General features: G+C 45.3%; 1 protein-coding gene and 1 long non-coding RNA gene across 10 annotated transcripts in view; one reads left to right on the forward strand and one right to left on the reverse strand.

Annotated features, from left to right (window-relative positions):
• LOC122153711 lies at positions 1-23,405 on the forward strand. 4 transcript variants are annotated; one of them, XR_006165593.1, is made up of 5 exons: positions 1-667; positions 10,154-10,625; positions 17,755-17,868; positions 19,259-19,388; positions 23,101-23,405. It is a non-coding gene; the product is annotated as an uncharacterized LOC122153711 (long non-coding RNA). The 4 variants fall into 4 exon arrangements; XR_006165594.1 differs by lacking the exon at positions 1-667 and having other exon boundaries at positions 9,871-10,269; positions 10,559-10,625; XR_006165592.1 differs by lacking the exon at positions 1-667 and having other exon boundaries at positions 9,871-10,625.
• Positions 11,622-23,408, reverse strand: part of KIF25 (kinesin family member 25) — a 40,378-nt gene continuing 28,591 nt past the window's right edge. Inside the window, exons 12-17 of one of the 6 annotated variants that reach the window (XM_042795867.1) lie at positions 18,492-18,643; positions 16,610-16,687; positions 15,827-16,024; positions 13,157-13,312; positions 12,680-12,825; positions 11,707-11,921 (exon numbers count right to left, since the gene is read on the reverse strand). In XM_042795867.1, coding sequence (XP_042651801.1) covers positions 11,898-11,921; positions 12,680-12,825; positions 13,157-13,312; positions 15,827-16,024; positions 16,610-16,687; positions 18,492-18,643 — 754 coding nt within the window. In that variant the 3' untranslated portion in view covers positions 11,707-11,897. Of the gene's footprint in view, positions 11,922-12,679; positions 12,826-13,156; positions 13,313-15,826; positions 16,028-16,609; positions 16,688-18,491; positions 18,644-23,408 lie in introns of all 6 variants that reach the window. The other 5 variants (XM_042795865.1, XM_042795868.1, XM_042795870.1 and 2 more) reach the window with 5 other exon arrangements.

Consider the following 23,408-nt stretch of genomic DNA (forward strand, 5'->3'; position numbering starts at 1 on the left):
GCCGCGTCCCCCGGGGCGGGGGGGGGCACTTCGGGCGGCTTCTGTCAAGCGCTGCCGGAGAGCAGGCTCCCCGCTGCCCCCGGGGCACGGACACGGCCGGCCGCGAAACGGGGGGAGCCCGGGAGGCCCACGCAGGCCGGAGCGCCGGGAAGCCGGTCGTTGAACGAGCAGACCCCCCCAGGCTGGCTGTGGCCGTCAGCTGCTCGCTGAATCCTGTACGAAAAAGTGCGTTAAATGGTCTCAGGTGGTGGAGACGGCATCTCTCGGGCCTGAGGGCAGCGTGTCTGGTTCCTGCACGGAGGGTGGTACACCCAAACTACACAGGGGACAAAGCTGCTGCTCCTTCACCTCTGGGAATCCTTGGCACAGAGAGCTCCAGGTGTGAAATACTGATACTAGTTCAAAAAAAAAAAAACCCTCCACGACCCCGCTTGGGTAGCTGAATGTCAGCGGTGGGCTGCTGCCTGTTCACGCGTGGGGCCCGTCCACCCCGCTGCAGCTCGTCACGGAGGGGAGCAGAGGGAAAGGTGACCCTGGTGCTGGCAGGGTGCCCTCGGTCAGCAGGGACGGGCTGCAGGAGGCGATGGGACCGTGGAGAAATGGACGGGAAGGATTTTGTTTCCCCACAGATTATTTCACTGCTCGCAGCCAAGCAACATTTTATAAGGTAAGCCCACTGCGAAGCAGTTCCCACCCCTTCTTTTCTGGCACGTATTATGTCCCCACAGCTTGTTTTTGGGGGGCACGCTCCAACCCGGGGCCATCCTGCATTTTCACACTGCTGGTCAGCCAGATACCGGCTGCCTCTGTCCTTCTGAACCCTGAATTTGGCTCTGCAAAGAGGAGATTGTAGTTGTTAGAGTAAGATCTGGATAGCAACTCTTGCACTGGAAGTCTGTTGTTCTACCGCAGAGATGTAATGAGCAAAAATTGTATTTATCCTTTCTGGTATATTGTAGAGGCAGCTGAATATGGGCTATTGAAAAACATAGCTGTGGTATTTTAAAATTCTGCTTTATTTTTATTCCTGGAAATATCAGCCTTACATTTTTTTAATTTTAAATCTCATAAATACATTTATACCAGCCTTTATTTTTCTTTCTCCAATCACTGCTGTTCTCAATATGTAACGAGATAATTGGATGTGGCATGTGCTAGAAGCCTTGAGTCTCAAGCCACCATGTGGAAATTACCATTAAATACTTCAGTGACAGCAGAGCGTTCAAGTGTAGGAAAAATTAGTTTCTATTAGCTGCAGAAAGCACTCAGCCTTTTTCTTATGGCCAGCTGACAAATAGCCTGAGCTGTTTGACTGACTGATTCCCACAGCCACATTCCCCACCCTCTTTGAAAATGTGGCTTTGAATGGGGCTCGCTCTCTAGCCGAGAGGATTCAGACTGGAAGGGCTGCATTGAGGCAGCCCCTCTCTGCTCTTCTGCTGGGTGCAGGTTTTGGGGTTACCCTCCCCTCCGCACTGTCTCAGACCCAAGTGCCTTCAAAAGAGCTCCAGCTACTGATATGGAGATCTCTGCTCAAAAACATGCACTGTAGGAAGCTAGGTAATTTCCTTGATGCGTAATTTTGGGGGATGAGAGCGAGGAGGCTTACCCCCTTCTGAGGCATGCATGCTTGCCCACTGCTGGAAATAAGGTCTGTGGCGCAGTTTGCTGTTGTTCCTGGCGGTGGTATTGAAATCTTTCTTGTCTGGCTTGTGGGCTGCACTCCTATATTTAGGGTTAAATTGCTTGCTGTGTGTATGGAGGAAGCTTGGGAAGCCAGCCCAGCTTTTGGTTGTAGCATCTGCTCAAATGGATCCTGAGCTCTCTGCGTTTGCAGGACCGGCGACAGTGGCAATGCCCCTGCCCTCTCCTCTGGCCCACGCAGAGAGGGTTTTCTGCCCGTATGATCTTTCTGTGGCTAGTGCAGACTTTCTGGCCATGGTCTTTCTAGTCAGACATGAACAGAGGGCTCCTATAATTGCTCTGTTAAATTGTTAACAGGATGTATTTTTGGGACCTTCCATTCTTGGGATGGTCAAGAAGGACATGCCAGTCACTGGAGTGGGTGCGTTAGGGCAGGTGAGACACCTGGGGCTAGGTGGGTTAGTATTGCCAGCTTTGATTGCATTTCTTGCAAGTGTTGCAGTAGGCTACGTTTTCTTTTTAAAACCCCAGCTCCCTGAGTCATGCTTTTGCATAAGGCTCACGGCTTGTAATAAGGCAAACAAGGAACCCTTCCCAGCCTACCTGGCTGAAAGGAAAATTTGGCATTAGGACTGCTTGAAGAGCTTATGCCAGCAGGGCAATAACGAGAGCCCCAAATATGGGTGTGGTTTTGAACATCTAGATCCAAACTCACAATGCCTTGAGGCTGGGGGTGCAGGCATGGGGCCTTCCTCTGGCGTGGCCAGTCCCAGCCCAGCCCTGCTGCCAGTGCTGGCGTTCAGCTAGCCACATCCCGCAGCAGGGGATGAGTGGCAGGGTTTGCTGTGGGAGCAGCTGGGTACAATTTTGCTTAACGTTTGTACTGCAAATAATAGAGGGCACAAACCATTGCCTTCCAATCTGCTTCAACACAAACCGCTTTGAGATTCAAAGCAGAATTATTGATGAAAATGTAGGCCTATCATGCTAAGGGAGAGCTCTACAGCCATGATGCTGGTTTTATCCTGATTTCAGAGTGAACAGAGCAGGGTAGGAGCAATTGAAGGCTGCCCTTTCCAAGGACGTTGCCAGAGCATCAGCTGAGCTTTCAGACAAGCCAGCATCTTTACGGTTAATGAACTTTAAAGACTTCCCAAAGCTGCTGCCCCAGACCCTGCTGCCACCACTCTGGTCCTGCTTCATTGACGCTGTCCTGCAGGCTCAGAGCTGCCTCTCTAACTCCAGGCAGGTGCCCACAAAGCTTCAAGTACAAATTCTCCCTATGTAGAGGATGCATGGATACAACACAGAGCCCTGCGAAGCACAGGAGCAGCAGGGACAGCTGTTTCAGCAATGACATTCCAGGTGTGGAGGAGCATGAGGTGGTTTCTGGTGTCCCTAAGGTGCTCTCCTCTGGCCGAGGGCAGGGGCCAGAAAGGGTTCCTGGTGGCTCAAGTATTGACCTTGCTGCAGCTGTAGCAGGTCCTGGTGGAGGGTGCTACAGGGGAGGGCAGTCAAGGCACAGGAAATCGGCTCTCTCCCAAGGAGAAGAGACAGGGAAAGGAGAAGGTGTCTGCAGACCCTCCAGGAGAAGTTACCAACGTGCTCCAGTGTTGTGGTCCTGTGGATGAGCTGCCCAGGAGAGAGGTAAGGAGAACCCTGCTGGGGTGGGGCTTGCTCGCTTCTCAGTCTTCTCAAATGTTGTTCATTGTGGAAGTCCTAAACAGTTGCTGGGATGTGGCCTGGAAGCCACTTCTTCCTTCCCTCTGTCTGGCATGTCCTAGTGGTGAAGCTTCTGACTCTTCCCTGGGACGTGCTGGCATAAGGAATAACTTGCAAGGGCTGGAGGCAGCAGTGGCAGGGGCAGGGGCAGCAGGAACTCGGCAGAACCTTGCTGAGTGTCCTCTCCCAGGGCATGTGTGCTGTGGCTGCCGAGTCTGGGGCCCTGGGAGCAGCCCTGTCTGGCTGTGCACCCCAGATGCACCCCAGCGTGAGCAGCCGGGTGAAGGTGGCAGCTCGGGATGTGGCAGTGGGAGACCTGCAGCGACTGGCCTGGTGATAGTGCCACTTGGTGCTGGTGGGTGAGAGACAGAGGGGTCTTTTCCAGGGACTCTCGGGCCTGCCTTGTTAAAAACAGGTGCCTAAACTGCGACTCTGGCCAAGGTCAGGCAAAACCTCAGCTGCCTGGTGCAAAGTGCCAACAAAATCTGAATGGCCAGGCCAGGTTTGTTTCCAGGACTTCAGTGAGTTAATGTCGTACGAGCCAGCATCACCGTGTCTCCAGTATCTCATGCTGGCCAGAACTTTATTGAAGCTCCCTTAGGACTCCACGCCTTTTCCCCTCTGCCCTTTCCACTCTTTATGGGAGGTAGGTGGTATCCAAAGGTCACTGGCCTTCTTGGAGGCCAGATACTTTTGCTTTCTCATGCCTGTGATGAGGCATCTCCTTGCCTTCAGGCTTGCTGTCACCACACCACCCTGAGGTGGTGGCATCGTGTGACCCAGGGCGCAGCTGGCTGTGAGCATCCCATGTGTGCCCTCCGTGCCTGGCCGTGTGCGTGGCAGCCCTGGCAGGGCCCGACCCGTGCTGCGGGACCCTCTCCAGCTCTTACAGAGCATTCAGGGTTCACCATATGCTGTGACTGGCTTTCCAAAAAGGTGTCCTGGCTGAAGGCAGTTTGGTGTTGCCTTGTGCAACACCAGGCTTGCCCGCAAATGGGCAGAGGTGACCCCAGTGGCACCTCCCCTTCCTTGGGCTTGGTTTAGGTTGGTTCTGCAGAGGAACCGCCTCACTTTCAAAGAGATGCAGGTGGAGCAAACCTTTGGGCAGGGAGCAGCAGGAGCCCTCCCAGGACCTGCATGGTGTCTTTGTGGGTAGCTCGCTTCTCTTCCTCTGCCCCGTGTCCCCATGCAACTGCACATTTTTACATCTTCGTTATTCCTCAATTTTTGTGCCTTTTCCCTCTATACCTTGGAGCTGAGCTCATGATTTGCAGCTGGGATTGCAAAGGTTGTGATATTTCGATGTGCCAGGATTTATGGGACTGAGGTAGAAGGGGTTAACACAAACCTGTTCATGCTGAAAAACTGTGGGCCTAGCGCTTGCACCCCATGTCCCAAAAGTGGCTGTTGTGAGTTGCCTGCAGTTATGCAGTGTCTCCATTAGTGTGTCCATCATAAGTCCTCTCTCCATGTGGAGATTATGCTGGTGAACGTGCAGGTACAGCTTCTTGTGTTCAGGCATCACAGTCTCATCCTGCCTCTTGCCGTTGCAAATGCTACGCCAAATTTAGCAGGTAAACCAGATTCTGGTAAGGAAATCAGAAGTCAGGCTCGGGTCTGACTGTGGACCTCTTTTTCCTCCCTTTGAATTGCCCGTTGCATGTTACCCACATCACAGCCGCTGCTCTGGCAGCTGGTCTGGGTGGTTTCAGAGTCTTCATGAGCCACGGTAAGAAGAGAGGTAGAGTGCAACTGCAGTGTCCTGGCTGATCTAAGGGGCTGGCTGCCAAGAGGTGTTCCTCCACTCTGATGGCAATAGGTAGCAAAAGGTGAGCAGTAGCGAAAGAATCTGCTGTAACTTCCAGCTGGTACATGTCCACAGTGAATCTACATGAATCTACAGCAGCTTTCCACAGCAAGGCCTGATAAAGCCTTTCTTCTGGATGGGAGACTGGGAGGGCAGCAGGTGGAACGTGTCTCTCCGTAAGACAGCGCCAGTGGGGGATGTCCAGAGGCACGATGCCCTCTATGGTCCCTGGAGGCAGCCCGGGCAGCAGCTCTTGCACTGCCTGGTACCTCCCCAGCACCCTCTGGATTGACCCCTGTGCCATCTCCATGAGGTGCCCCTGTTTGGACGCGGCAATACTGAATAGCCTCTTGCAAACTCTGTCCCGTCTCTGTTGGGAGGCGCTTCCCACAAGTCAGACACCATGAAATAATTTGTCAGATCTGGCTGCCTGAGCTCGGTCGCGTTGCGAAGCACGGGGAGCATCGGCGCGTTAAGCACCGGCTAGCCGTTCTCTGTGGATTCAGCCTTGGCAGCAGACGCAGCCGGAGCAGCGTGGGCTCCTCCTCCAGCTCCTTTCTAAATAAGTAGCGCGTGGATGAGCGCTGGCATCCGCCTGCGCTGAGCCACCTACCCTGGGGAGGGAGAGGAGGAATGCGGACTTGGGAAGAAGTGCCGGGAATGTCGGAGCGCACAGGGCTGGAAGTAGCGGAGGCCTGCGGCTGCAGCGTAAAGCAGGACTGCTTGCTGCTGCAGTGGCTGCCCAGCAAAACGCCCGTGTTTCTGCAGCTGGTTGTGGGTTTAACCTGAAGCTTGTGTTATCCCAAATGCCAGCTCAGAGCATGTAGTGGGCAGCGTCTGTCTGTGTGTGTGTGTGTGTGCTCAGAAAGAGGTGGAGGAGGCTCATGCTGCTAAAAACCCAAACATCTGAAGTGAGGGAGGAGGTATCATCTTCTGTCTCCCGGATCTTCAAAGCTTCTGGTGTGGTCTCCAAAGTTTTTTCATAATGGTGGGTTGGATTTTTTGTTGTTTTGTTGTTATTTTTGTTTAGAAGAGAGAAGGAACTGGTTAGTAAAGTCCAGAGGAAAATGAGAGGGAAAACTAATCTTTCTGGTGCCTTTAAGTGAACTGCTGGGCAGTGACTCATCCCAGCCAGGATAGTAATTTCATGGAACAGAAAAAGGGCAAGAGGGGACACGTGTTGGATGAGATACTTGGAAGCATGGATATGGAAGTACATGGGGGTGATAACTCAGCTTAACTGTGGTTCCCCAGGGTAATGAGCAGAGGTGCAACTTCAAGCCTGCAGGTTTGTAGATAAGATGTGCAAATCTCATGTTCCTGGAGTTTGATATCTGGGGATATTTTCCCCCATTGTTTCTATCATCAAAGCTGACGCTAAATACTTGTTCCTGACAGCTGGAGCACTGCAATTCTCTTCTTTTGTTGTTAAACTTAGGCCCTGGTGTTTGAACTGTTACTACTGACATCTGAATGTCTGGTCAATTGACCATTTAAGCATTCCAGCAGGTTTTCTGAGGCTGATCTCCAAGTCATTAGAGACATGTACTGAACAAGCAAGAGGTGAATTTGGAGCGTTGCATCATGTTATTCAAGTACTGAGTTTGGCACTCCTCTTCCAAATGCTTTGTCTGATCAATCCCAAACTCTTGGGTATGTGAAATAGGGATCATCTCTTTTTTTTTTAATCCGTGGCTTGCATTTTTGTCTGTCTGGGGCCATGGTTAATGTCATTGCTCAAACACCAAGTTGCTTTTGTGAATGGCCACAGTACCTTTGGTGTTCCTGCACTCCAGGCCCATCTGCTCCTCCATGAGCAGACGCTGCTGCCTCTTCCTCTGGTTGGAAGGGGCTTGAAAGCCCATCAGCTTGCAACTACTTGTCCACAGCAGGAGCTGAAAGCCTTTCCCAGTAACCGCTTCATTCTGCCTGTGCTTTGCATTCTGCAGAGGTTTGGAAAAGTGCTTCATAAAATGGAATCGCAATTTAATAACAAATTAAACATTTTTGTGACCCTTCCAATGCTAATTATGGTTTTCCTAGCCTGGCTAAAACCAAGAGCAGCCTCGCTTTGTGGTGTGGCTGCTGCCAAGGCATGAAGCCACACATGGAAATTAAATATATAATTTTCAAATGTCAGCATAGGTCAAGGTTTTGTTTAAGAGTGGGCCAAAGGCTCTGGCTGGTTTAATTACTGCTTTTTTTTAACCCTGTGATGAGGTGCAGCACTGTCGAGCAATTGTGGATCGCACTGCTTCCTCGGGCTTTGCTGGTAAGAGTACTCCTAGGTGGTGAGGAAGACTAACGGCTTGGCTGCGGAGGCTGCAGCGCGCTATGAACAGCCACGTGCTGGGCCTGGGGCAGCTCTGGGGCGCAGTCAGCTGCCCTGCACAAAGGCATTCCCTGCGGGCATTGAAAACAACATCCCCCCTCAGGGCACTGATGGGGAGCAGCTCCTGTGCCCTGCACCTTGCTCTGCACGGAAAGCCGGGTGCTGCAAGCGAACGGGGGACAGATTTGCAAAGGGTGGAAGAAGGGTGTGTTGGACCAGCGCTGCAGGGCTTGATGCTAGAGGCGGGTAGGTGGGGTAGGGATCAAGGTTGAAAAAAATAAGTGAAAAACCTCTGCAGCAGTTGTATGTCCCTCAAAATCAGGTCCTTGAGCAATCAGTTTCCCTGGCCATGGCAAAATGAGAGGTGGGGCTCTAAACCCTTTGCTTGGATTCCCTCATCAGGCTAGGGAGGCAGAGGTGCTTGCTGAAAGCAGATCTAGCCTGTTAATCCCTTTCCCTTGGCTGCAAGGGGAACCAACAATTGGAGTTGATAAATTCCATCTGTAATGATAAATCCACAGAGCAATGTGGGCACCGAGCTGTCCTTCTGGGCCAAATTTTGAAATGTACTTTGAAGGCTATTGTCTGATTCTGGATAGGTCTAGACTTCTCCCACTAACTTTGTGTAGGTCTATGTGTATGTGTATCTGTGTATTTTACCCTTGATGAGCACTTGCTGCTATTAGGACTTTGGGATTGCTCTGTCCCATTTTTGCTGCCTCAGCTCCAGGTCTGCTGGGTGTTCTACAAGCCAGAGTGTTCGCTTGTGCAGGGAGCGACACAAGCTCAAATCCTTTGTCTTTGAACTGGATCCAAAGTTTCTGCTTTCTGAGAGGGTGCTTGGCCCACAGGTTAGGGGATGTGCGAGTAGGGGTGCCAGGGGGTGAGGGGAGCTTGCAGTGTGTACGCAGCTTCCACCTTTACGTAAGGTGCTTGGGGTACTTTGGCATGAATACCAGACCCTGGGCCTCCCAGGCAGCTGCCGTGCTGCTCGGGCTTCACGCCATCAACTCCTTGGCCAACTTGACACTAAACCATTAGGATGCTGAAGTATTCACCAGACCAAATTCTCTTGTGTTTGCTGTGGTTTCAATAATGGGTAGGTTTTTTGAGGAGGAGGTGGAGGTTCCTAGCTACTGTTGCTAAAGCAGTTTGCTCAGCTCATCTACAGGGCAAGGAAGAAGGTTGAATAAATTCAGGAGGGACATCTGAAGGCCAGTCCAAGGGGTAGCTGGGGTTTGTGGTGCCGCCTCGCATTGCTGTGTGGAAGGAATGCCTCTTTCTGATGGCTAGCCAGGGGACGGTGCGAGGTAGCTGAGCACTGGCTGTCACGGGAGAGAGTGGGGGCCCCGTGGGGGAGAATGAGAGCCCAGCAGCGAAAGGTTAACATGTTGACTGCAGCCAAAGCGTGCTGAGCGTGGCTAGGAGAGAGGACGGCCCGGTACTGAGCAGCACTCCATCCCTCCCAGTGACCTGGTGGAACAGGCAGGAGGTAGAGCAGGGGCGAGTGTGCTCTTGCTTCAGTGCACAAGGAGTCCAGCTGAGCTCTGGATGATGCACTCATGGGCCTCACTGAAAGGAACTTCTCCAGATTTATATAATTTTTACTCTCACTTGTGCCCTTGACCTTGCAGAGAGCAAAGCTGTATTAGCAAATAGACTACATGGGCACTATTAAAAACAACCACTTTTTTCCTGGTGCTTATGACCTTCTGCCTCAATTTTTTAGAACACTCAAATACCACTTCCTTTTTCCCACTGTTGGTACGTGTGTTTCAGCTTTAGTGTCAAGATGATGAGGACTGGTTAATCAGGATAGGTTTTGGTCAACAAAGGAGACGTTAAAGTCAACTCCATGAATATGTGTCACACCTGTTCTTCTAACATAGTTGTCATTTCAAAGCTTGAAAGATCTGAAAACAAACAAAAAAATATGTGGAGAAGCATCGGGCCTTGCATATGCCATTTTCCTTGCTCCTCAGGACCTCAATTACATGTCTGAAGATCTTTGCCTCTTTTTTAGCAGGGCCAAGTGAATCTTCGGGCAGAAGACAATTGACCTTAGATGCTGGAATAAAGCCATTTCACCCTTACAACTCTTACCCTTCTTTCCTTCACTGCATCACCTCTGACACTAGGACTGAGCAATCATGTCTCTATAACCCAGGAAATTCCAAAACTGAAAGTTCTTAGAGCACAATGTACAGGATATACAGGGCAGCAAAGTTAACATTTCATTGTGCAGGTCAAACGGTGAGTGATATGCTACGCTGACAAGGAAAACAGAAATAGGGAATGCTGCATATGTACAATTTGGCAGAGTTAATGTTAATGTAGAAACTTAAACTTTTGGTATTTGCTGATATTTGAGCCGTTTATTTCACAGCTTTAACAATAAGTATTGCTGCTTTTCCCCTGCCACACAGATTGTAAATAAATGCCAAGGTTTGAAGAGCAGCTCCAGAAAAGAAAGCACAATTCATGACAAGTTACATTTCTATGTAACACTTAGGAAATGCCAAATCCTTAAAAATATTTGAGGAACTTAAAGATGCTGGTGGAATCAGCTAGCCCTCCCCTGCCACAACCTCTTTTAGAGCTTTAATCCAGGCTGCTTTTGAAGCTGTCTGCCCCTGTGTTTCTTTTAGCAGGCTAACGTCCCTCACTGACGCTTTCTCACCTGAGATCACTTTAATGACCAGTCAGCTTCGTAAGGTCCTGTGTCCAGATTCTTCTCCTACCCCTCTGTTACTGCTGGAATCAGGTAAAGTTAAGGCAATTTTACCCTCGTGACATTATTTAGGAAAACAAGTATTATTGCAGCTCTGGTTGCGATGCTAATGTTCTGAGCACCAGAGCACTGCATGCAACACAGCAGCTGTTATATATTCAAGGGTGAAATTTCAGTAATGGTATGCTATATAATCTCTAGATAAATATTTATGCTTGTGAAGGTTAAGTGACTTGGAATACTATGAAGGCCAGCCTTTTGGGCAGGCCACTGCAATTTAAGCCTTCTTGCAGTGACCTACCACTGACCTCTCCCGATCTAGAAGCAGAGTGATTGCTGGAGGTAAAAATTCAGAGTGGATCCTGAGGCCTCTGCTGAGCAGTAACAGGGTGAGTAAAACATGTCAGGTGTTACTTGAATCCAACTACCTATCTCAGAACTGCTTCTCATTTCTTACATTGCTTAGATTGCCTTTAAACTTCTCCCAGTGTAACTTCATTCACAAACCCTGCGTGGTGTTGTCTCTTGAAGATTCCAAACATCGTATCGCAAGATGGGGTTTTGGTGTTTTATTCACGTGATGGATGGGAAGAGTGTAGTTATCCCTTTCTAACGTGCAGGCACATATTGAAGGGTGTGATGTGGTTAATTTGCTTTAGAAATGCAAGTGAAACAAAAAGCCAGACTACTACTGAAAGAGTTGGACAAGTTAGGTCCCATTAGGATCTGTAGTTCAGGGCCTTTTGGCACTCCTAGAGCAAAAGAAAAAACCCCAAAAGAGGCAAAGCTGTAGTCTTGGTGAACTCAGCAGGGTTGGGATTCACTCCAACCATGTCATCTGAGTGTTTTTTAAAAAATTTGTATAATCCCTTATTTGCTTCCTAAATTACATTCCAGAGGAACAACAGATGTAGCCTTACTCCTTTTTCTCCATCTCACTGGTGCTGTTATTTCCTACCTAAAACCAGAGACCAGGACTCCATTCAACACAGCTGGTGGGTTCCTTTACACGCCTACCTGTTGACAGTGCCTTAGGAATGACCCCAGCTGAGCTGGACAGAAGAGCAAGCCATGATGATGTGTCACATTTTAATCCAAGCTGGGAGGAAGTATTTCAGTTGTTGCTTTAAAGCACTGGAATGATATTTAGGCTCCTGTCTTCTACTGAGAAAACAGAATGCACCCTTGGCCTTTCAGAAGCGAGCCATCCTCAATCAGGGCCCTGGTGACTTAGTTCTACTTGCCCCAAGGAAACACATCACCAAGACCATGTCTTGAAGTAGCTTTCCCAAAAAAGCCTGATTTATTTCTGTGCCATGCCACCACAGTTGGTAGCTGTTGTCAATACTTGCTATTATCTTTGAAGCAAGAACATTATCAGCAGGTTTATGGCTTACTAATGCAGTGTTGAGGATTGTTTATTTTATCTGGCAGTTAGATATCTAAAAGAATGGCTTTAGGACAACGATATACATTTCAGTCTGAGGAACTCATTAATAATACTTTAATCCACAGGAGTCTTAGGCTTTATTTTGCTTTACTCGGCACCGGGAAACTCTTTTTCTTGACTTGTCCTCTCTGAACTTGCCTAACACGAGTTCCAAATCCCAGAGACTGCATTGATTCTGTTAAGCACTTCTGGTCAGGAGAAATGCACAGCATCACCAACAGTTTAGCATCACCTCCTAAAAGCAGAAAAAAAGACAAAACTTGCTTATTTACTGCATTATTTTCAGTAAGCTATGTACTGGTAATATACTGATCTACACAGCAATGAGCATAGGCTGCCATTGGTTTTATGAGGCAGATGACTGTTGAAAACAGACAGCTCCTTCAAGGGAAGTCTATATCTAGCAATATGATATTTGCCCCAGTAGAATAAGTGTCCCACAGTTTTTAATGTAGTGGGTTTGTTTTTTTTTTTTTTTCCCCCTTGTAGCTTCATCAGTTAGTCAGCCTTTATGTTATGGGTCTGGGCACTTCATTAAGCTTTGTTAGATGTTTGTAAATTTGAGGTGAGTAATGGCACAATGGCTTACTTGTGTGACAATTAAGCAAAACAGACTTAGAAGTTCACAGAGAATGATTAAACAAATAAGGAAATTGCCACTTTCAACACTTCACCTAAACATTGTCACCCAAAGTCATACACCAGGCATGGTCAAAACCAGGCTCAGTGCCCATACAACACAGCTCCTTAACCCACTTCTTTCTTTGGCTTTCCTGTCCCACAGCAGGGACTCCAGCACTAGGTGAAGCTCAAAGTTCAAGCAAAAACTAATAGTCTCTCAGAAGCTCTGAAGAACCGTTACCTCAGTCACTGTCAATGCCTTGAACTGGAGACTAAAAGCATCAGGGCTGACGCTTTCTGGCTGATGAAAAATGGACTGATGTACTATATGGATGGACACAAATCAGACATTACTGCAGGAATTACAGTTACTTTAAAACTGTTTCTGCATAGATGAGGAGGTGACCCAAACACAAAAGGAATTTGTAGCACAGTACTATGAGTATGTTCTGTCTTCCTCCTTTGTCTTACTGCTACAGGGCACAATGTTAAAGAACGTGCAAACATGTGGCTACACCCTGTAGTGATAAAGATTGAAGCTTAACTTGTAAACCATACCTGACATGAAACACCAATGAAATGCAATTATTATCCTTTGCATAATCCCATTAGACGTGTTGTGATTTTTACAAGTGTATTCTTAAACTGAACCATGAAAAGAGCAAGATTTAGCCAAATTCAGGAGGAGTTCAGAACTCTCACTGCGTACTCACACTGCTCCAAAGCCAAAGTCTTTGAATAGAGGCCCACATACAAGGGAAGAATACAGGATCATCCTCTAGTTTTATAGAACAAAGGAAGGGAAAAAATAATCTCTACTGTTAAACAAAAGTCAGAATAACCTCTCACCTAGGGAGTCCTGAAGCAGATGTGTAAGTTTGCTGTTTCTATATGGTACGTGAGATCGCTGTTCTGCTATTGCTCCAAGAACATCTGCTAGGGCAGACAAGCTGCGGTTAATAAATGATGTCTCTCTCAGTGCTGCTCCCGTCACTCCAGACATACCTGGTATGGAGTAGAAAAAGGCAATGGTAAGACTAAGCAAAGCTGCTTCCACTGTAATGTGTGAAAAATACTGTTGCTGTATCATCTACTTTTGACGCAACATTTTAAACACGGATTCTGAACCATGGTTTCTAGTCCACCCATGCCAAAAGCAAGATGCAGTGGTTTTTCACTCTGGACTGCCAATACTTGTGCAGTACTTCTGCTCTTTTGAAGGAAGGTTAAAGAAGGTTCAGTGCCTGCAGATGGTCTGAAGCACCTCATGTTAAAGTTGATCTCTTCAGCTGTACAATGCATCTTGGTTCCAAATGTATTAAGAACAGGGAACTGAGAAAGTAGGAACAACGTAAGATCAGACAAGATGGTGCTGCCTTTGAAAACACCAGTTCACAGTGTCCCCCAAGAGAAGCCTGTTGTGTTCCATCATTTTTTGTAACAGTTAACTGTCCTGTTTGTATCCCTTAGGAAAAAGAAGTGTGACACTGATGGCATAAGCTACAGAAACAAACCTGTACAGTAGCCATAAGTGCGAGGGGTTTATGTTCACCGAAGTCTGTGAGGTGCTGTTTCGTGGTATCATATGCTGTAAGGAAATGGATAAAGGGAAATTATGCCCTTCTACCATCCACCAAGCATGGTGGTATGTAGCTGCGCTGCCTTTGAGCAACACTGGAAAGGTTTGGTGTACACATCACGTTGCAGCAATTTAAGGAGGTGCTGCCTGCTCAACTCTGATCAGTCTGGATGAGTGTGCAGTTAAGAATAATTAAGTCCTCTTGTCCTTACCTCTGCTCGTTGGGGAAGATAAACTTGCTGTTAGCAATTAGCATTACATTATTCAAATTCAGCCTTTCTTCAGGATAGTGGATGAGGTATGGATGTGTCTGCAGTCACATCTCACTACCCAGAGCACATGAGCCATGCTAGCAGGAGGATCAGATGAGGTTAACAGTTTCCTCAGCCGCCTACTGTCCCACCTCTAGAGAGGTACAGAGAGAGGCTAGGGATCTTGTTTTCCCTCTAGGCCAGCATTTTCCAAATGGGGAGAACAACAGAGGTGTTCAAGTGGCAAATGTGGAAAGGCACAGTAATAGCAAAAACCCCAGAAGTCTGGACAGTGAAGGCTGGAGTGTTAGAGTCTCTTGGCAGAGAGGTACAGAACAAAACAGTTTGGAAGACCCTGCTGCAGGGTGGACAATAATCTGAGATAGGATGTATCTCAGACTCATTTTATTGGTGTCATTGTGTATACAGCCATTCCCAGGCTTCTTTTATAGCAAGTGAAGGGGGAGACCTGAGACAACGTTTATCACCCTAATGCAGAAGACTGCAAATAGGTGAGGGGCTACACGTTTAAACTGCTGATTACATAAACTGAATCTACATTTGGTTAGATGAACTTCCACAAAGCATTGAGCCGAGTTTTCAAACCAAAACCTGGTTTGCTACAAAGGGACCGCTTTGCTTGTAAACACTGTAAGCGATCCAGGACAGCTGTAGAGCTAACCAGGCAGGGCGCTGTGTACTGCTGCTCACTCTGATTTGTCCACATTTTAAAACAGTTATGAGTTAACAGCCGCCCTCACTTTTATCAGAGTAGCTGATGGCAGAGGTTGGTCTGCTGCGTGTGCTGCGCCACACCTAACGCTGATGAAAGTGAGCCCAGCTCTTCTGGCGGCACTGGGGGATCTGGCCCACCGAGCCCCAAACCAAGTAAATGTTTGTCCTGGTTGAACTGAGAGAACAAATACACACACTGTTGCTCAATTACATGTTTACCAAACAGTTTCCAGCACTCAGAGCAAATGAAAAAAATAATGTATTATATTAGGTTTCTCTGTAGAACAAAAGTTTAACAGTGAGCAACAGCAAGAATTCTTGGCAGTAAAGTAAAAGACTCTTTCATAATACTGGTTCAGTTTTCAAAACATTATTTCTGGAATGGTACATTTGGCTGGATGGCTTTTCTTGGTAAGAAAGCTTGTCCTTTAGGAAATAATCAAGTTTTTGAAATTATTGTGTGCATAGAGGAGGCAGGAGGAAGAAAATGCTTTGAAGGAACAATGAAAACAATATTATCTTTTCAACACTAACTTCCTCCAAGACTTTTTCCGCAATAAGGCAGAAAAACCCACACATGATGATATCAATTATTACAGATATTTCTAGTATTTGAATAATTTATGCACTTTAAACATTTCTGTACAAAGACATGCTAATTTTCAGAGTAGAAAAACAGGCCTAATAAAACCAGTCTGAACAAATAATACACCTATGATAGGGGTAACCGCCCTGGGCTTATTTCAAGCTTATGCAGTCAGATCTTCAGTTAAACCGTATCAGTGTAAAACTGGAACAATCAGCCTCCAAAACTTTGTTTATGCCAGGATCCATGGGTTTAAACCACCCTGTGTGAAAGCAGGGTAGCCGGTATCTCTACATGAGGAGGTAAAGACAACTTTTGTAACCTCCATCTGGGAGGATGCATGCCTGTAAACAGACCCGTTTCCTCACCAACACACTCGCTACCAGCCAGGTCCACCAGTTGCAATCTAGTTTTGACTTGCTTAATTTTCTCAGTTTCTTCAAGTTGTGCTGGTGAAGAGGCTCTAGAAGAAGAGGTGGACCTATTGTCTCTCATTTTTTGTGGAAAGGTGCAGGAAACCTCTTTATTTAGTTTCTGACTGGTTTGTTCATCTTCCCACGAAGTACCTGCTTAATTGAAAAAACAAACAAGGAGAGCTTCTCAATGACACTGGAAATTCAGATGGGGAAAAATGGGGCATCAATAGGGGAAGTACAATATCTGCTGTTTGAGGCTATTCTAACAGAAGCAATATACAAGTCAGAATCAATGGCATGGGCAGGCTGAATGACTTTTTCTCTCTTATTTAAAGTTTTGTTTGTCAAACCGATTGCACCAGTTGGTAACAAGACTCGGTGTAGGTTGTGTTGTAGCTCATATCCCCCTTGTTCACACTGCTGTGTGGACAACAGGAAGCAGGAGTCCAGCAAGGACTTTAAATGAGGCATTTTTTCATGTTTTAGATTGACTGCAACCAAAGTGAGCTTTTGGATGTTTGAGAGCACTAAGCTCTGAAGTCTGTTTCTATGTATTTGAAACATCGCCTGCTAGTGCCCTAGCAAAAAAAAAAAAAGTTCATCTTGCCTCTTCTATTTTGTCCTTCGCTGCTGTTCCCTCTAGACTTTCTTCAGCCCTCATATCCCACTGCTGCACCACCCCATGATGAGCTATTAGCCTCAATAGCATTATTCCCACTTGTTCAGGTTGGTTACCTACTACTCCTGGTAGTTCTGTAGCTGCACTAGATTGCTTCATATCCTTCCTCTTCCTCAGCATCTGGCCTTCACTCTCTGCAGGGAAGGAAGAGGAAGACAGATTCTTTGGGAAAGCTGCTTTGACATTAGCTTAGCAGAAGTATATGCAAAAGGGCTTTCCCAAAGCAGTTTGGCTTCTTTCCTTCAGTGTTTTGGTTTTCGACAACAGACTCCTGGAGACTTTAAGAGTCTAGTTGCAATAGTACAAAGTTCTGAGCTGCAAAATGTGAGTAAGGAACAGGTTGAATTGGGTTGCAGAGCTCTGTACCTCTCCAGCTAGGCTGCTGCTAAAACCCAAGCTAGCTTTTTGCTGTGTAGAAGGAGCAGCTGTGTTGGTTTACACAGAATAAATGGCTTCAGACCTGCCAGTGTAAAAATAAGTGTTCTCACTCCTCTTCAGTTTGAGATGAGGAAACTAAGTAACTGCTCTCCTCAAACAACAGATAACACTGAAACAAAATGCTAAAAGTCATTAATCAAACCTGAAAAAGTGCTGCCTTGTCAACCCTGGCTCTAGGTGCAGAACTCATCATAGACCATAACTTTTTATTTAGTGACTTAGATCTCCAGTGTTGAGATATTTGACAACTGCACATAGCTTTTAACTCAGGAATTTCTCCTTTTAAACAAGACAGTGTGCTGTCACACTGGATAGCGAGGTCCCATTTGCAGTGCTGCTCTACCCCCCCCATATTGCACATCTTCATGCACAATGAGCTGAAAGCCTGACTCTGCATTCAACATAAATTTGACAATTCTGTAGAGTTTTGCTGCCAGGCAATATGGCATAGTAGAGTGACTGCAACTGGAAGTGGCAAAGTAAAGTCTGTACTAGAGAAAATGGCTGGCGAGCTAATGGAGCAGAAACTGCTTTGAAAAGTAACATCTGTCTGATTGACAAGAATCTGGAACTGGCTAGAGCTAACATCTGGAATGCTGGAGCTGCAACTTGTGAAGTAACTGTGTCTTTTGGCAAGGTCCACAGGTAAGCAAGGGCACTGTTTGTTCTGCTTCGCTAATATTGACAGTTTAATTTCTGATAGCAATCTAAGGGAAAAAATGTTAAATATTTTTCACTTTCTAAAACCAAGTTGTTGTTGCAGAGCATGAAGGAGATGGACCACAGCACTGGAAGCAGAGAGCCTAATTGCAACATGAGCAAAAGAAAACAAACTTAGCCCCTCCAAAACCAAAATTATTCCTAAAGCAATAAACTGGTAAGTCTTGGTGTGGTAATGAAAAGTAGAAACATAGGTTTTGCCATAGTAAATAAGACATCTATGTTGTCTGCTCCTACAGTGGCCTATTATTTACAGTTCAAGAGACTCTGAATTTAATGGACATTTTTGCAAGGCAGTGGGTAGAAAAAAAAAAATAATTCTTTCTCACTCAAAAGCATATGATGATCCCTAAAATGCATGGTTAGCTTTACCGCAAACTTAGCATGACTAATTATATGAGATGTGATATGAAGTGATTTAACCGTGGAACGTGAGTATCTATCTTACTGATACCTTGTCTATCTTATACCTTATCTTATGACTTATTGGTAAAATTTATCTCATTAGTTGTTTCATGCTATAAGACTTCAAGAACTCTAATCAAAACATGTAAAGAAAAGTGAAAAGTTTTTATGAGAGTGAAAGTTTCAGTAGCATTCAAACATCAAACTGGTCTGTTATTTAAGAAGGTATGTCGAGGTTAAACAATGGGAAAGAACTGAGGGAATGTATTAAACATTGGAAAAAGGGGGGAAAAACGGTATGAATATCTCTCAGTCCGCTGACTGTTTTTCAAAAAACAACTGGCTCTAGATGTAGTTTAGTAACATCCTACTTACCGAAGTTATCTCCAGAGACAATTGTGGTTATGGTCAATGTAACTACCAGATGAGAACGAGAGGAATGAGCATGCACCAGTGTTGGGTGCCTGACTCTCAGCTGTAGGCCTTTGTTGACTAGATGCAAAAATTCAGATGCATTTTCAACAGTCCTAGGAAGTAAAGAGACAAGCAGAAGATTTAACTGACTCACAGCAAAAATCACGTGAGAAAGCTGACAACTTGGATGTGAATCTGAGTATTTCTTTTTCCCCGTTCTTCTACAGCCTTACACCAATCTCAGTTTTGAGCTGCACAAACAACTGTATATAGCCTTTTTCAGGCGAGATATAGTCCAGGATGAAAATTCAAAACAAAAGCTATGAGGTAATACTGAAAGTGCTGAAGAAGTGGCCTGCCAGCGTTGCAAGTCTATAGGTACTGTAGCTCAGCTCTAGATGTGACTGAAGTTCCTACACCTCTGCACTTTGGAAGAAAAGACACAGATTTAGACTTTCCTGGAATCTCTGGTCTTACAGAAGTGGAGTTGTCCAGTTTATGTTAAGGTAGCTCCCATTCTTTGAAGGTACAGAATTAGGGGGAAAAAAAATGAAATTTCTCTGGGCCCATTGAAATCATATTTCACATTTGGAATTAAATCCAGAATCCTTAGAAAAAAAAGTTTAATTCCACTGTTCCATGAGCAGGGACTCAAGCGCAGTGTCAGAATAGACAGACAAAAGTGTCTATAGACCGTTTTATCTTGTACTAGCTGCTTTCTTTTCTAGTTAAAGGAAATACTGCAAATACGACCAATCAAAGGGCAAAAACCTAACACAGAAAGTGAAATAAACTGATGAGGTAAAGAAGAAACTCACTACGATTTCCTCCAGGTTTGCAATGTTTAAAACAAATGAGGTAAGATTGCCTACCCTTTCCTTTCACTGCACTGCCTTCTGAAATAATCACTCAAGTTACATCACCTAAACATTAGTTTCAAGTTGGGAGTCTAAATTACTATGACTGCACATCACAGCTTGGTAACTGAATGCCCTATAACACCAGAACCATTAATAACTCTCCTGACAGGCTACAGGCTTGGTTCCACATCGCTGCACTCCGAAAAACCAAGCATGCAATGAAAGGCAAGGCCTCCATGACTTGGATTTGGCCGATGTCAGTGAAAGTCATGCTGGGCACAAATTTATTTTAGGCTAAGAAGAGCTGCACTTGGAGAGTTGAGAGACAAAAGAGGTATACCCATTGAAATCAATTTCCTCCAAAAATTAAGCATTTGAAGAACAGAAAAATGCTTAGCCACACCATGCTTATGGACACTTAAGAGAAACAGCCACCTAAAAGCAGTTCCCTGTGTAACCAGCGCTGCAGGAGCTAAATGATCGCTATAGACTTCACCTGTGAATCCCGAGCTGCACGTGCTGGCCTCCCCTGTAATCTCTCTGCCTCTCTGCATCCTTGGGTAATGTCTCCCTGGTTGTTTGACCTGGCAGCAGCAGGGAAGCAGCGGCTCTAGTTCCTCCTGTCAGAGAAGGCAGAGCCTCACACTGGGGTGACCTGACCGTTGCCTCAAGTCCAAGGAGGCAGATGTTGCCTTCCCGAGTTTTGAACTGCATCTTCTAATAGCTGGTCAGGCAGGACTGGACAGCCCGAGAGGTCAGCAGCCTTCACTAGGATGTAGCAACTGGCAATCGGCTGCTGCCAGCTGCTGCTGTGCACTGGCCAGGGGCCAGTGCTACAAGCTGCTCTATTCTAACTAGCGTTAGCAGAAGGGGATAGGCCTCAGTGTATGCTCTCAGTGCTGGTCACCTCCTGGGAAGCTGCAGTTGACTGGAGGTAAACAGCATCCCCAGCCCAGTGCTGCAAGCTTAGCCCAGTAGCTTCTCAGCAGGGCTGACAGTAATAATTTTTCAGTATAACCTCTACAACTTTATCATGCTGTATGTACTGCACGTTCCAGGACCAGATTCTACAAAGAGAAGCCCTGTTGTGGTTAGGTTAAAAATTTGATGCTGAACGTCCTCCAAAGTCAACCAAGCCATCAAAGAAGAAAAAGACTGGGGTTTTCGTGATTCAGTAGGATGTACATGTTAGCAGGAAAGAGACTACTGTACTTTAATGGGTATATGGAGAAGCCAGTGAGGCTCAGCAGGCCAATATATTCTAGATGAAATATTATCACAAATGAGGATGTGTTTTTATTCAAAGCATCAGCTGTTTCCTTTAGATTTCAGGCAGCTGGGTGGCCTCATTCAATGGTTCCCTTACTTTGTTTGGGTTTGCTTTTTCTTATTAACCTTTCTGTGTAATTATTAATATAACCTGTTTATGAATTGGACTTTTTTCACTGTTTGCATTGTAATTGAGATATAAGTCCATATTCTTATTTATATTTGCATTAGAATTTATCAATTGATCGAGATAAGTGGTTTTTAAGAGGTGCTTAGTTCAAGGCACCAAGGCACCAGGTTCCTTCACCATAAATTAAAGTTTACAGAAATAAACAGAACAGCCATTTTATGAACTAGAAGGACAAATGAAACCTTACAGCAACTTCTAGTTCCTGCCTCTATGGCACAAGCCCAGCTCTATCTCACCTCTCCCTTCCTGAAAGCCTGGGAAAAGAGATGGGTCACCCACTAACTATGCAAAGATCCCTTGCGAAGGGGAGTAGGACTTTTTCAAGAATGAAACCAGGCCAGCATGTTGGTTATTGAAATGCCATAATTAAAAACTACTTGGAGGTTCTGATGAAGCAGGAAAAATTCAACTCCCATCATACCCACACTATATGCTCCCATTTTCAGTTTCTAAGTCATACAGTTCCTTTCTGCTCTAGTCAAAGGAAAGAGATTAGCTCCTTCAAGAAAGATTCAGTACACACACACATTAAGCTCCACTCCCGACCTCTTCTGAAAGATTTTTTCCTTTCCTTGACAGAAGAGTCTTAACCACATGCTAAAAGTTGGAGTAGTCACAGCTGGGGAAATCTAAGAACAGAGACTAAGAGAAACCCACCAGTCAGTATACTAGAGACAGAGAGGGCAAAAGGATTCATCAAGCTTTGGTCATTTTTCATTCATTTCATGCTCTTATGGAGCATGCAGATTGCAAACAAAGATGCAGAATTTATCTGGAAATCATATTTAACCTCAATATTGAAGAGCAGGCATACCCCAGATACAAATGTTAATCCTTCCTAGAATATTGCAGTGATTATTATTTCATAGAAAGAAAGGAGAGTTATATAGCCCCCATGGTGAAGAAAACCAATTTACAATTTCTCTGGGATCCAATTTCCTATGAGTTGTTCAATGGCTAGAAATACAAGTCAATAAATGTGTATAACTAGGTAGAATCAAAGTATGCTTGCGCTGGGTTCTCCAGTACATTCTTGTATTGTCATCAAGGCTTTCTGGCGACAGCATAAACCCACAGAAACAAACAATTACTAGTCTGCTTATGTGACTAAGTCCCACAAGACAGAAATACTGCCTTCAATTATTTACACTGAGGGTGCATTTTATTTTAATGGGGATGGAGGGAATGCTTTTCATATCTGACTTCTAATTCCTCCTGGAAAAGTAGAGATCAGACCATGACAAGCATTATTACAGAGAAGTGAAGCAAAACAACATGTTTCCTCCAGAAATGTAAACCACTATAATACTGTGCTAAACATTTCAATAGGGCAAGATGTTTCTTTTCACAAACATTATTTGCCCAAAGAACAGAACATTTTTTTCTAAGTTGCTAGACCTCTCTGTAGTGCACAAGCAGAAATAATTCCCTTCTGGAATCTGCTCACATGCTGGGCGCTCACAGGTAAATGTCCAGTAGCTTAATTCCACTGGGTAGCATCACTCCTCTGGTGCCACTAGTACTGCTTGTCATAATTTGGTTTTGTTACTGTAGACCTAATACTAGCATGAATACCACACCTGTTACTAAAATGATGCATCTGAAGCAGATTCACTCTTGCTAATGTGTGAATTGTTATAAGCATGTGATTTTTACCATACAATTAGCTGAGTGTTTCGTATATAACAAGAAAGTATTACACATTTTCTTTATATACTACACATACGTAACACCAAGAAGCATTCCCATGTTTACTAGAACAAGCCTTTGTAATTCTTAGGAAGTACAAGAAGGCATTAAAATAAGTACAGCTGTGGCCTTACCTACCTTAGGTCTCCCTACACTGCCAATATGTGTAAATAAGAATCAAACTTACCATATACTGATGGTGGGAAGGTATGCCTCTTAAAACAGAGTGAGTAGAAGCTTAGCTGCTACTCAGCTTTTAGTTTGAAGAACCTGGATTTTCAAGAACTACAGGTTCAAATGTCAGCATATCAATTCCTACTTTAATGTCTCCAGTTAAGAAAACAGAATAGCAGGCAGTCATTTATATTAAAAGATCACTTAAAATCTTATTCTTTCTAAAGTAATTTTTTTTTTAACTCCAGTGTGTGTAGGGAAAGCTAACACTCTACATCTGCTTAAAGATCTACAAGAAATACATACATTTCTATTATGTGTAAATTTTACAGTTTAGTAAGAGTAAAGGGAAAGTGCTTTGAGTGGGTTACCCCTTCTTTTTCTACAGCTGACAAGATCCGGGACAACAAAATACACTGCTATCATCACGCATGCTGAGTGGAAGGCGCTTAACACAAGATTACAACCAAAACTAATTGTACTGTTACTTCAGAAAGTATTTTGACATTTGCAGCCAACTGAAGTCTAATACACTGAGCTAATGGAAACAGTGAGAACCATCCCATTTTTTCTTTTGCATATGACAAGGACTCATTGTTTAGAAGTGATAACTGGTGACTATAGTGTAATTTTGTGACAGCTGTGCATTGCATTGACACCAGATCATGATTGGATGATAAGGATCAAGTCATGTAC

Source organism: Tyto alba, unplaced genomic scaffold (assembly GCF_018691265.1).
Source record: "Tyto alba isolate M040663 unplaced genomic scaffold, T.alba_DEE_v4.0 Super-Scaffold_22, whole genome shotgun sequence".
Lineage (NCBI taxonomy): Eukaryota > Metazoa > Chordata > Aves > Strigiformes > Tytonidae > Tyto > Tyto alba.